At 37.8% G+C, this 14,665-nt stretch overlaps 1 protein-coding gene across 7 annotated transcripts in view; it reads left to right on the forward strand.

The window, feature by feature from the left end:
- Window positions 1-14,665, forward strand: part of PCNX1 (pecanex 1) — an 89,221-nt gene that overhangs the window by 69,025 nt on the left and 5,531 nt on the right. For all 7 annotated transcript variants that reach the window (XM_084207410.1, XM_084207412.1, XM_084207413.1 and 4 more), the window contains 8 exons: window positions 814-1,044; window positions 2,374-2,474; window positions 3,684-3,834; window positions 5,541-5,771; window positions 6,145-6,419; window positions 8,091-8,332; window positions 9,361-9,797; window positions 11,164-11,304. In XM_084207410.1, the coding sequence (XP_084063536.1) occupies window positions 814-1,044; window positions 2,374-2,474; window positions 3,684-3,834; window positions 5,541-5,771; window positions 6,145-6,419; window positions 8,091-8,332; window positions 9,361-9,797; window positions 11,164-11,304 (1,809 nt within the window). The remainder of the gene's footprint in view (window positions 1-813; window positions 1,045-2,373; window positions 2,475-3,683; window positions 3,835-5,540; window positions 5,772-6,144; window positions 6,420-8,090; window positions 8,333-9,360; window positions 9,798-11,163; window positions 11,305-14,665) is intronic.

A 14,665-nucleotide genomic window follows, 5' to 3' on the forward strand; every position in this document is an offset into this window, starting at 1 on the left:
GTTGTACTGGTGGTGACTCAGTAGTCCACTCAGTAGTCCGGCACATGAGCAGAGCAATGACCCTGTACTCCAGATCAGAGAGAGGACACCTCCTAGCTAAAGCTGGAATAGGAGCTTTAAAACTGTTAGGCAAATACAGTAGCTCTGTTGCAAAAGAAAAGTTGGTTAGTTTGTTTCTTTAGAGAAAACCAAGCTGCTTTGGTCTTCATAAGCTATCCAAACCCATCTTTGGTTCTTAAAAAAGAAACAAGCCCTCTCTTCCAATTTTAAGATGACACTAGCCTCAAATCCTTTCAGTTAATCAGTGCACTAATTGAGAATTTTCATAAACTGCTCTTTCTGAGAGCTGAAATTTTCAGGTTAATATTTTCCAAGGTACTTGCACATGCACACAATTTGTGTTCCCTAGCACTGGGGTCTTAAACTGTTTCATGTTTTAGCTCTTTCTAAAATTTAGAATTCTTTAGAAATTCTGTATCGAAACCTCCATGTTAACTAAATAAAAATTTCTATGTATTTGTTTTCTGCAAAAATTACAGGGAGGATCCTATCCCATCGTTTTTTTCATTTCCTTATTCCTTCAGTGTAGGCTTCAGAAATCCTTACAGTCTTTGAAAAATATTCTATACACCACCTGTATTGTTTTCTGTGCAAATCTCTTGTGCCTGTGAGCAATATAAATGGTACAGTGTTTGAGTTCTGTTCATTTTCACAAAGAAAAAAAATCAAATAGGTTGAAGCATTGAGATTGACTGTTTTGGTTTTTTTTTTAATTGCAGTATTGACTCATATTTTTAACTGCTACTGTTTCAGGGAATCATCTATTATGTCACAACATCCCCCAAACTAGAGGAATGGTTAGCTAACGAGACAATGCAGGAGGGCCTGCGGCTGTGCACAGACCGCAATTATGTGGATGTAGACCCAACATTTAACCCCAATATTGACGAGGATTATGACCACCGTCTGGCAGGGATCTCACGAGAGAGCTTCTGTATGATATATTTGAACTGGATAGAATATTGCTGCTCTCGAAGAGAAAAGGTAAGGGTGCTGTCACTTCTTTCCTGTTGGTTTGACTTACAGATGGGTTTAATGCTGATTTTTAAAATACGTATAATTAAAGTATTTTGATTGAAAGGGTTTTGATCTTCCAGTTCCGAGATGTGAATTTAATAGATTCTGTAATCAGTGTATGGTTTAACCAGTTCATTAATGAATTTTATTTGCCGGTTCAAATCAACCACTTGAATCTTAGACATTTATCTACATGCAGAAGGGTATGTCTGCAGAATTGATGTTTCATACTTAGATATCAGTGTTCATAAATCAACCCTAACTTAAAGAAAAAAACTCTAAAATAGAAATCCCTAAAACCCAAGATGCCTATTTCCAGTTTAGACTTGCTCCTTCTTTCTCAGTGATCACATAATACCATTTCCTTGGAGCACTGAATTGTTGGCTTGTGTAAACAATTATCCTACATTCAACCTTTTCTTCTTTCCACAATCCTTCCACCTTTTAAATAGGAGTGTTAGTATTTTGTAGAGGAATGCCTTGGCTTTTTACTGTTTACAAAATAACTGTGTCAAATTAGCCTTGCCTTTGACAATAAGCAGAAGTTGATTGAGATTAAAGGGACAGGAATATAATTGGAATTTGTGTTTAATGAGGGACCCAAGACTTAAGGGTTCAGTTTTGCTTTGGAGATAAAAGGTCAGTTAAAGTCTGTTTTAACAGGGGTAAGACTTAGTGTCCTGTGGTCAAAGGACAACCAACAGCCAAAGAAAATTATTTCCCTCCAAGAAATGAACATGAAATATTTTGCATATGTATTGAAAATCAGATTTAATCACTTAATTGAATGATGCCATGTGCTAGGGCATTATATACCCTGGATATACTACTGGCCTTGAACTGAGGGCAAGTCTCCCCTAACTAACCCCTTGACTAAAGCTGTAGTCCAGGGAAGTTGTCAGGTAAATCAGGCTTAAATACTCATAACCAGTGATAATCCACTGTATTCACAGAAAATATTTTTGTCTAAGCCCTATAATTTAGCTAATCAGCAGTTTGCCTGCAAGATACACACCATGAGGAATGTAGCATGCATCTATTTAGCTTACAGTTTCTTATTTCAAATTATCATATATGTGTGTTCACCTTTACAAGTATTCTTAAATACTTGTAAAATTCTTGCTCAGCCTTTAAATCAGAATTGTTTTTTTAAGAATGACTGCTGTGGTAGGTACATACGCACACTTGAGAACTGCTATGTTTGGGTCTTTTTACTCCTTCTGGCAGAATCTTCCTTTTCAGTGGCCATTTCTTTTTTCTATTCACCTAACTTATTTTTTCTTTTGTTATTACAAGCCACTGGATTCAAGTAAAGACTCACCCCTAGTGACACTGTGTTATGGACTGTGTGTTCTGGGGCGGAGAGCATTGGGAACAGCTTCACATCATATGTCTAGGTAATAAAATGTTGTTGCTGTAAGTTTCCTATCCTCAAAATCCTTCTGAGTTCTTAGAATAGGTTTTAGATTAATATCTTTTCATAGAAGAAAAGATACTCCATAGATAATTAATGCCATCTTGCCTTAAACTGGGCAAATGTGCTATGTAACTTCATTACAACAACCAGTGAAATGTAACTAAAGAGGAGCAAATGAGGGAGGACTTGCAGCTAAGCATACTGTTTTACTGAACTAATTCAAGATGGGAGTTCTGGTATGGGTAAGGACTGGTTATAACCAGTTTAGAACTGAAGCTTACTAAAAGTAAGCTCCATTTCCTGCACCAACTAGATGTCCTATATGGGAGTTAGGGGAAAAAGAAGAAAGTTCCTTAAAATGAAAAACTGATATGTCTTGGTGGATGTTAGATGAGACCATCGTGGTAAATACCACAGTTTAGGTGGCTCTGTGGCAAGCAGTTGTGTTTTGTACAAATCTTCAGCTCAAATCTGTTGTCATATGCCAACTTTCTTGCAGACTGACAGCCTCAATTTTAGAAAGCAAATGTAAAACACAGCTATAAGGTTCAGGAAATCACAAGGTGATGGCTTGAAAAGAAGCATAATTGGATGTGGAAGCTTTTGGTCAGCTGGATGCTGACTATGAAACCTGTTCTACTTCAATTTTAGGACAACTGTTGATTAATTCCTCTAAGTACCAGCCAATTGCCTCTTGAAGGTTCTGTTTATATGAATTTGCAAGATTCATCAGAGCATATATGATTCTTCACTCTCAAGTTAGCTTAGTAATTGGAAACAGTGCCTTTAAAGCATGAAAAGTTAACATTTTTATTTTGTAATAAAGCATGGACAACTGAAGTTGGATACCCTCCTTAATCGGTCTGTTGTGTTATATATCCTGGAAAGTTTTGCCTTTAAAAATCTTCAGAAATAAATCAGGCACTTCTCATGATATTTGTTTGCTTTAGTCCATGTAAATAGTCTGTTGCATGTATAGTTTGTTCATTACCTGTTCAGTGCAGATAGACATCTGATGTACCAAAATTTTTTACACATGAATCTTTTCCCTGTCTTAGCCTGTAGCTTACCTGGGTAAAGAAGAATTGTATGCCTTTCTGTGCAGCTCAGTAGTTTCTTTTCAGTGATAACTGTGGATATGTACTTCCGTTAATATTTGGGTTGGTTTCATTTTTTTCCCCCTCAACAGCAACCTGGAATCCTTCTTGTATGGCCTGCATGCCCTATTTAAGGGTGACTTCCGTATATCTTCAATTAGAGATGAATGGATCTTTGCTGACATGGAATTACTGAGGAAAGTAGTGGTCCCTGGAATACGGATGTCACTGAAGCTACATCAAGTGAGAGATGACACAGAAAGATGTGTCCAGTTTTTTATTTTTGTGCATTTTTTATTTTAAAAATTAATGGCTGGGAGAAAGGAAAAAGAGGATGAGAATAAAAGGACTGTGATAGAAATTGACTACTGAAAAACGAGGAACTATTGTGTCTTGCCCTTTGATTTATTACAGCTTTTTTGGAAGGCGATACAGAGGAAAAGGAATGCTGTTTATGCTCAGAGCTTGAAAATTACATTAACTGTAGATCAGAGAACATGTCAAGCCCTCTTTCATACCTAGCTAGAGATTTCCCTTATGAACAGCTTCTCTGATATTTTCCCTCTTCCCTCCCTACACATATGTAATTGGTTAAAAGGTTATGCATTCAAAGCTGCATAGTCCTCTCCTCCAGTGGGAGTTGTTTTTCTTGTTCTTTTAACTTTGAAGTGTTGTAATCACAGGTTTCAGGTGAGAATGAGAAGGTTGCTTTTCCGTAAGCTGAAATTAGAGTTTGTCTTTGTAGTGAAGTGTGGGTGAAGAGGAATGATCTCAAATTCTGTCCAGTGCATATATTAACTCAGCAAGTACAAGAAAACATATACTTAGTGATAAGTACTCTGTAAGGGGGGAGAAGTGTTGATACTCAGGAAGAATAGATTGCTTGAAAATCATAATAAGTAAACAAATCTTAGCTGCAGTTTAAGAATTAATAATAAAAGTTTCTTTTTTTGCCTTCATTGCAATCTGGAGTCTCCCAAAACTAGCAGTGATTGAATTAACTTATTCATGTAATACAAACTCTCTGATCTATGTATGTGATAGGAGTACATACAGCAAAGCAGAATAATTACCAAATGATTGTTGAAACCAGCAGAAGTACCACTTCAACAACTCTCTTAAGTGTTCTCAGAGGGTTGCTCTGCAAAATGGGTTTGATTGAAGTCAAAGAATGAAAAGAGAGAGAGAAAAAACAGGTCACGCTAACAGTGAAAAAATAAAAGTTCTGAACATTATTCTGTTAATCTGTGAAAAATGATTTAATTCACTTGCAATGCATCAGCATACCCAGGCTTCAGTCAGTGTGGAAATTTAGCTATTAACCACAATCTTTTTTTGCCCAGAAAGTAATGTTACTCAATACTGAATTGAACTTGCAGGTTTTGTGTTTTGTTTTGTTGTGTTTTACAGTTTTTGACTGGCAGTAATGTAAGTTGTCTTGATAGTAATGTAAGTTGTCTTGATGCTGAAGAAGTTTGTCATCAAGTATTAATGTGAACTTTTTAATAGTAAATATTGTTTTTTTTCTTATTGCTATTTTCATATAGTACAGTCTCAGTGAATAATCAGTGCTTTACTTAAGAGCATTTTACAGTTGGAGGTTTATGAATAAGAAGAGAAACTAAAAAGCTTCTGCCAAAAGTATAAATAGATATAAATCTAGTGTTAAGTTTATCTAGAAATTTACTTGAATCAGTGATAGGCAGGTTCTTCCAATCATTTTGGTTTTAAGTTGAAAACTAAGCAAATACAAGCAAACAGAACCAATCTGTTGTAAAACTAGTAATCTTTAACAGTGTTCTTAATTAGGTATTTGATACTTGTGATGGCTAACTTTGTGTTATGCACTGATAATTTTAAAAGTTTGAGGTGTTAAATGTTCTATTTTTATATGTAGTTACGTCTGAAATATTAATCATACCTTAATGAATATGTATTATTGGGAACAGGATCACTTCACTTCTCCAGACGAATATGATGATCCTTCTGTCCTTTATGAAGCTATAACAACTCATGAAGAAAACCTAGTTATAGCACATGAAGGGGACCCTGCTTGGCGAAGCGCAGTTCTTTCCAATTCTCCGTCCCTTCTTGCTCTGCGCCACGTGATGGACGATGGCACCAATGAATATAAAATCATTATGCTCAATAAGCGCTATCTCAGTTTCAGGGTCATTAAGGTAAGCTTTGCGTACGTTTCACAGTGTGACAGCAAGTTGGGGTGTATTTTAATAACTATACCAAACTGCTGCTTCAACTGAAATCTTTACTGTTTGGTTATTAATAGGGCTGGTTCTTCTCATACAGTGCAAGTATTGTATCAGAAAATCAGTTCCTTCTCACTTATTTCTCATCCCATTCTTAAATTTGTTTATTCTCACTGTTGCAGCCTGTGTCCCTAAGCTCAGCCTGTAAAAGAACTGTGTGTGAATGCTGGCAGTTCTGCAGTGCAATACTGCATGTGCTCACGAAGGCTTTGGTATAACACAGAAGTCACCAACATGCTCTCATTGCTTCACTTTCTGACGCAGCCTCTCTTCTTCGCTTTTGCAGGTCAACAAGGAGTGTGTACGTGGCCTGTGGGCAGGACAACAGCAGGAGCTTGTCTTCCTGCGTAATCGTAATCCAGAAAGAGGAAGTATCCAAAATGCTAAGCAAGCTCTGAGGAACATGATCAACTCTTCTTGTGACCAGCCAATTGGATACCCAATCTATGTCTCACCTTTGACTACTTCCTATTCAGATAGTCACGAACAGCTAAAGGACATTCTTGGAGGAGCCATCAGCTTAGGAAACATCAGAAACTTCATAGTGTCTACATGGCACAGGTGAGCTGGGGAAAGGGGTTCTCATTGGTGTGTGTTCATGCTCTCATATTCCATTAACTAGTCTTGCACAGGCCCAACACAGCATAATTGATAATATCCAGTCACATTAAAATAAATAAACCTTGAATCTTATTTTAGGCACATCAGTAACATATGGCAACTGCTTTGGTACAGGATTAATCTCCAAGGCTGAGTAATAGACCACAAACTATGTAAATGAGAGCTCAGAGGAAAGAAGACAAAGTCTAGATGCAGGAACTGCAACTTCAGATCTGATGTTAAGTCTGATAATGAGAGACAATGCAACTTCTGTACTGTGTTTTTTCAGTATGATGGCTTTTGCAGTCTCTAATACCATCTTTACAAAATCAGAACTGTTTGATAGGGTTCCTGTCTGGCAGATATTTAGCATGAGAGTGCCTATATTAATGTTTTAGAGCATGCTCATCCATAGCTATACAAGCTTTAGCTGCTGTTCAAAGTCTCACAAGTGTTTATATGTTATATAATGCTGTATGTTAGTTCCAGAACAAGTAACTGGAATGATATAATTGTTTTCCCACGTGACCCCTGGGTTATCCAGTACAAAATCTTGCTGTGCTGTGTTTTATAGGCTGTGAGAACTTTTACTGCACTTCTGGCCCTCTGTGACTGTGGCTCCAAAAGCAACAGTGGCAGTTGTGTGCCATTCAGAAATGTCCATCCCAATTCTTAGTAGTTCTAAGAGCTTGTGCTGTGGTCTGAACAGTACTGTAGCTGTTCTGATGGTTGTATTTATCTTAGACATCTACAGCATATCAGAACAGAACATGCTGCTTCACCCAGAGTGCCAAAAATGCCACATTTACTGTGGTCTGTGGTGTTTGTCTCCTATTGCTATCAGCTTGTCCAACTTGATAGAATAACAGGTGAAAGCATGACACACAACAGTATTTGAATCCAAGGTTTATGCTTCAGGATTCTGTGTCCTGGGACCAAAAAAATGGAAAGGAGTGCTCGGTGTACTTGAGTGTGACAGAAAAGAAAAATGAAAGTAGGAATTGAAGGGAGGAGGAAATGTGCTGTGGTGTTTGTATCCATTTGAAGCTCATTAGTGTAAACAACGTGATGAAAAAACTGTGTGGTTATATATATTGGAAAATGGTGGCTAACCTACTGTCCACATGTTCAGTATGTACTTCAAACAATTGTGAGTGCTTTACTGAAGATAACAGAAACCAAATACATTAAAAATCCAGGAAGCATTTTCCTCGCTAGTCTGTGTAGACGAAGATTTTGCAGTGTAGCAGTTATACATGCCTGGTGTGTTAAGTAGCATAAGTTTTACTAAATGGTTCCAAAATAACCAGGATGTTCTGTGAGCATTTGAGTTGGAACTTTATCACTTTATTGTATTTCAGAGGTGGCATAATTTTTAAAATGCTTTTTTGTATGAGCACTTGACTTGTCATAAATAATGTTATTGAATAGCTGTCATGAAAAAAATTTCCATCTCTTAGAAAGCAGTTTTTTGTATTTCCAAAGCCTATTCTGAGACGATAAAGTCAAGTTTTAACTGATTTTAGAAGTGCTGTGGATTTTGCTGATCCTTTTGCATGCCATGAAGCGTTTCTTAGAATACTAATGATTAGGAAGTGTGCATTAATGTATCACTTGCATTTATGTTTCCAGACTAAGGAAAGGCTGTGGAGCTGGCTGCAATAGTGGTGGAAATATTGAAGATTCAGATGCTGGAGGTGGAGCTTCTTGCACAAGTAACAATGCAACTATCAATGAGTCACAGAGCAGCATGTCACAAGGAGGAGGGAATGCAACTACAGGGCAGGGACCTGGAGCAGTACAGCATCCTCCTGTTGCAGCTCACCCCACAACTTTTCCTGCAGCTCATCCACCAGCTCATCCCTCCACTCTGGGTAAAGTTGAAACAAAGAGACAATTTCATACAAATTTGGTCCTATAGCTAGAACAGGCCTTTCAGCTCTTTGGCCTACATTAAAAGAAAAAGCAAAATAAAGTGATGTGATTTTATGTTTTGTTAAGAGCTGCTGGTTTAATCTCAATCTACAGTACTGTTTTATGCAATACAAGGTTCCCAAACAGATCTGATTAATAGGGGTATGGTTGTGCTGACAAGTAGGTTAAATAACTTTTTAAAACAGATTTCTGCAGACTGGATATTTAATTTCTGTTGTTTACAAATGCTGAACTAATCATTTTTTGGGAATGTTTATATTTCTTATTTATACAGTGAAACAAGTTCTCTTATTCGCACAGTATTCTAGCACAATCTATCCAAAGGTCCATAGTGATCTGTAGTTAAGGACAGGGCAAACACTAAAGCTGAGAAAGTCTTTCAAACATTGCCTTTACTCACAAAGAAAATATAGATGGATGGAGTTGTATGAGCATAATTAGTTCTATCAGCTGAGGAGAGTTATCTGCAAATACTTAGTATACGAAAAGGAATTACACCAATGCTCATGAACTGCAATTTGTTTTTAACTTCAAGTCTATTGAATTTAAACTTGTTTTAAAATAGCTTTTGTCCTATTGAATTTTCTGACCCAAACTTTGAATGTGTAATCAAGCATATTATTTTGAAACATGGGCCTGTACCTCTCTTATTGCCTTAAGTATGGTAAAGTGAAGTGCTAATATTAATTAAGAAATTGCTCATGCAGAAAGTGCAAGACTGAAGCATTTTTCAAGGTACTTGTCTGATAGGGATTGTGAATTGAACAAAATGTGAAATTCTGAGATAAGATTAATGGAATCCTATGTGAGATGCAGCAGAGATCTTCTACAATACATCTGTTTCAGATGATGTTGGTTAGACCAATTGGTTTTGTGTATCTGTGCACTAAAACATTTGTGTGTTGGCAATCTACTGTGTGCGGGAGGCTTTATGAAACTTTCCTGATTCTGTATCTTTTACTTTTAGGCACGAGTCACAGCTCTCACTCTGTGCAGTCCAGCCTTGTCAGACATTCCCCTGCCCGTGCCTCAGTAGCTAGCCATTCATCCTACTGCTACGGCAGCCGTCATTCATCTCTTCGCACATCCACAACAGGCTTTGTGCCTTGCCGGCGCTCTTCCACCAGTCAGATATCCCTTCGTAACCTCCCATCATCCATCCAGTCCCGCCTGTCTATGGTCAACCAAATGGAACCTACTGGCCAGACTGGGGTCAGCGTGCAGCATGGACTGCCCTCTTCTAGCAGCTCCAGCCAAAGCATCCCAGCCTGTAAACAGCATGCCCTCGTGGGCTTTCTAGGGACAGAAGGAGGGAGTAATGCAGCTGAAACCCAGTCAGGTGGCAGTGCAAGCCCTGCAAACCAAATGCAAGCCAAAAAGGATGACGTTATTTACAGAATCCAGGTGAATAGTCTAGAAAAACAAGTTAACTTATGTTTCCGCTTGCTTTTATTAGTTGCTCCTTTGTATGGTGTTGAAATCGCTTCTTACAAATACATGTTCTAGAATATCTGGTATGCAGTTTCTGTGCAGTTATGTTTGGAGAATTAATGTAAAGAAAAGGTTTTCTGGACAAGCAGCCTTTGTATATGTTCCTTGTTTACATTATTTTTATGTTTTGCTGTAGTGCAGCAGAATGTCAGTGGAACTCAGTTCCACTTCATATTTAGTTTACCTTTAATGCATTACAACAGGTAAAGCTGAACAGCTTCATTTGCAGGATAGAAAGCTTTTGTTCTTTGAAGCCAAGTAGATTTTCCACAAAACTAAGTGTAAAATACTTGCTTTCATGTTCATATATATTTATTCTTTGTTTATATCCACTTCAGGGTTTACTGAGCAGCAAACAATTCACTATTGACTAAGTTAATCATGACAGCCTTACTTGTTTTGTGAAAATTTAGCAATGTGTAAGCTTTTATTAGCCCCACATACATGTCTTTGGCATTATACTTGTGGGAAACCTCAAGAAGTCTGTTTAAAAGGTTATATCATAAGAAACATGATTTGCTTGCTGATACCACCTCAGTTTAGAGTAATCCTTAGTAATTTGCATCATAGTGGGCAAAGTTAAATTAATTTTTCAGGTCTGTGCTTAATAGCTTTTGTTTGCATGCAGGGGCCCTTTTATGAAGCTGCTTACTAATCCTCTGTGTGAGGAGGATAAAGCAGATATGTGCCCTTGGATAGTGGACATTATGGAGTTCTCTCTGTCCTTAAATAGGAAGAATTATTCAGGAGTTTTCTCCTGCTTGCCCTGTGGAAAGGCCAGTTTACTTCAAAACATGGGGTGGGTCTCAACTAACCATGATAGTAGATAAATATTTCTTCTGTCTAACAATGAATTCCCCAAGTTTCTTAAGATATTCTGTAAGAAGTAATGAGCCTATTGTAACAGCTCATCATCACTTAGGCTTTCCCTGCTACTAGACTGTGTGCTGCCAATGCTTTTGTTGTGACAGCTCCCCAATCCTGCCATGAGCTAGTATAACTGAAAGAGGTGGGGAATGCCAGTTGACTGAAGCTGTTGCTTCAGTGAACTGGCATATTCACCATATTCACTGGTGTCTGAAACCACAGCATCATTTCCAAATTCAGTGCTGTTTGGACTTGGCGAGCCTGGAGCTCGAGTTTCCAACCTTGAAATTGGTCAGAAATCAATTTCAGTGGGTTAAAGCCAATTATCTGGAATTATGCAAAAGGTTACAGTTTAGCTGTTTCTTTTAAATTTTGGCTGAACTAACAGTCAAAACTCAATTCCTTCTTATAGTTAATGGATCCCAGTCAAGTACTGGAAGGGATCAACATGTCAAAAAGGAAAGAGCTGCAGTGGCCAGATGAGGTGATACGGCTAAAAGCTGGAAGAAACAGCTGGAAAGACTGGAGTCCTCAGGAAGGCATGGAAGGCCATGTAAGTTTTGGTTGGAAGTTGGCAAGCTAGCCTTAAAAAAGGCAGTGTCTTGATTCTGTGGTAGTCTGCCTATATGTCAATGAAAAGATCAATGTAGTAGATAAGTTAGGTCAGCAGCTGTCCTCAAAGTCACTGTTGCTGGAAGAGCAGGTCTAGAATCCTAATTTGAGGCAGAGAGCTATTTCTGTAACTCTGTGCAGAAGATGCAGGATGATGTTTCAAATGTTGTAAGCCACCACTCCTTCCTTGCCTTCTTTCAGCTTGTCATGATCTCTCAGGCATTGCTCTCATTCATCCAACATTCATTTTCTTTTCTTTAAACTGTCAATCCCTGAACAAATTTACTAACAAGTCCTTAATTGAAAGATTAACAGTATTTGATTTTAAACTACTCTGATCAAAATAGAGCCAAATAAGATAGTCTTTAGATATCTCTTTATTGTATAATAGATACATGGCAGGTGTTTACTTTCCTTTAAGAAGGAAATCTATTCTAACTAAAACTTGTGAAAGCCTATGACTTGAAATTGTGTCTCTCTTTTCTGTATGGATGTTACATCTGCAGTTTACAAAAATTCACTGCGTTGCTAGAAAACTTATCTCCCAATTTAACCTCCTTTTATGAGCGAAATACCTGGTGTGGTCTTTGAAACCTTTTGGTTTTTACTGAGATGTACTTTTTTTTTTTAAGATCTTGATGTCTGTAAAGATGTTCCAGTATTCTCTCAGTGATAGAGGGAAGAGTCACTGACATGGTCTACAATTGTTCTTCAGTACAACTGTATTTTCATTTGGAATAGATCAGTTTTTAAGAAATTTCCTTGACTGCTTACCTCACTTGGAGGCATTATTTATAAATTGCTTTTAGGGATAGATTTTGCCATTTGAAAGTCCACATCACTGTGGACATATGTGCAAGCTTCAAGTAAGAAATAGAGATATGCCAGTAACACAGTGTACACTGCATCTACCTGGCTGTTGGATCTACATGAAGAAAAGGCCCTGGAAATGTAATTATTCATGGAAGCAATCTATCAGAGTTGACAGTCCACTCTTAGGCCAGTAGGATTACGTTGTAAGTAACACCTGTTAGTAGAATGCTGTTGTAAATGTTCTCAGTTATCTTTGGTTTAGGCATACTGATGCAGATCAAGAATGTGGTAAAGATGGTGAATGTAAAGAGTTATATTGAAACATGTCCTCTTGCCTGGTGTCACTGGACAATTTTTTTCAGGAGTTTGTGAGTGTTTTGTGAATTGCAGCAAGCTGCATGTATATGTACAGTGATTGACGCTATAGAAAGATTAAAACAAGAGGATTTAAAGGTCAGAGTAAGCTGTTGTTCTGAATGCTTCTCATCTATTTTTGGTACAGCATATAGGCAGTTTTTTTTAGAAGAGCATCTTTTAACCTAACAAGAAAGGGGGGAAAGCACCAGATTATCCTGTGTGTGATTAGGAGGAAAGGATTTAACTTGATGACACTGCCTGCTTCAGTGCCTGTGGTTAAACATACTGGTATCAGTAAAACTCTTAGGACAGTCTTCCTTTTCTAATCCTGTGGCTGTGGTCCTTCCTGCAAATAGGCAGAAATTATTCTTACCTGCTGAGTTGCTGCTCATTAAGCAGTTTACCTTATGTCTGCTCTCAGTATGAAGTTCAGCACTCAGTAGTTTAAAACTTTGCTACTACATAGAAAAAAGCATTTTTCCTAATTTAGTTTATCTTGGTAAGTATACAGTGCGATGTGTGTATAAGGCAGAAAGACATTATAAGGTTTCTTCAAAGAAATTACATTTAGCAGTCCTCTTTGGAACGTAGCTATTTTTTTCCTGGTTTTGAGAGGGTATGCCCAGCATTATCTTTCTATCATACATGATACTGGGGTGTAGAAGAACCCTTTTCCTCCAAGAGATTCTTACCACCTCTTGACTACCTAGTGACAACATTTTGCATGTACCAAATAAATGCCAGTCATTGTAGAAGAGATGGTAAAACTGAGTGTGGCAATATGGCAGTGATGAGTTTTAATCTGTGTACAACTTTTTGCATATACACAGTTTTTAAGGAGCCATGATATTGATGCTTGTACCAATCTCAAAGGCACCAGTGTTAAATTGGACAACAAGAACGTGGTACTTTGGACTTCATTGGAAAACTTTTTATTGTGTCTGGAGACAGGATATTCCTGTTCTCATTCCATACAGCAGCATAAAAATTGTATGGACACACTTTCAAGTCAGACTTAAGCAGACACTTAAATATCACACTGTTACATCAGAGGAACTAAAGATGCTGTGCTTCCCTGGCTGAACTGCTCTCCCTGAATCTATGCAGCATAGATCTCATGCAATGGACAAAGCTAAATCCTTCACCCAGTGTTAAGAGAAACTGCCAGCTGTATATAATGAAGATTAAGTGAGTCTCTTGGATTTGATCTTGGAAGACTCTGGTTTTCTGTAATTTTTTTCCCTTTATATCTTTAGGACTCTTGAAAACTTTACTGCTGTGGAATTTGTAAAAATTAGTTTTACTTGCTTTTTGACTTACTTTGTCTTGAGTTGAGGGTTCTTTTCCCACAAGTGGGAAATTTGAGATAATTCTATTTCTATGAAGCTGATGATACTTATAACCGTGTTAATGGAGCATCCTTATGGTTCCTTCAGGGCACCCAGAAGTTAAGGGTGTGTTTTTAAGGAGGCAGATAAACAGAGACATACAAGGTATGAAAAAGGGAGCTTCTGGCAGTCAATAGGATCAGGCGAGATCCTTGGAAGTAGCAGATCAAAGTGCTTGAGATCCAAGGAAGTATGATACAATAATTTGTAGTACTGTTTCTGAACCCCTTCTTTGCAATATTTTTAATTTAAAATTGTCTTTGAATAACTTGGTTTAGAAGATCAGCCTTGAATTCACTGTGCATAGGTAAGAAAATCACAGCAAGAGCTTTAACTTGCGAGAGACAGTAGTTTACACCTGACTCCTGGTGAACTGTGGTTCTGCGCTGCACAACACTGAGGTGTTTTAAGATTATTACAAATTGAGCATCAAAATATCCCAAATCTCTATGTGCGCCCTTTTTATAGTTGCTTCTCACTTTGGATGAACTGTTGGGTTCTGATTTGGGTCAAGTTGTTCCTACTCAAATCTAAATCAGACTGGCTGCTCTCATGGTTGGAAAAGATCTGTGATTTTAAGAAGCATATCTTCAGCAAGACTTCAACGTGCAGCTTATCTATGGGTATGCTGTCATTGAAAAATGTGCAGCTAAGTCATATCGCACCTGTATTTTTGCTGCTTTGGCCCTGTAAGGGTCTTGAGTTATCATAAGCCACCACTTTGATATGACAGCTCTCCCTGTG

Source organism: Fringilla coelebs (assembly GCF_963513975.1).
Source record: "Fringilla coelebs genome assembly, chromosome: 6".
Lineage (NCBI taxonomy): Eukaryota > Metazoa > Chordata > Aves > Passeriformes > Fringillidae > Fringilla > Fringilla coelebs.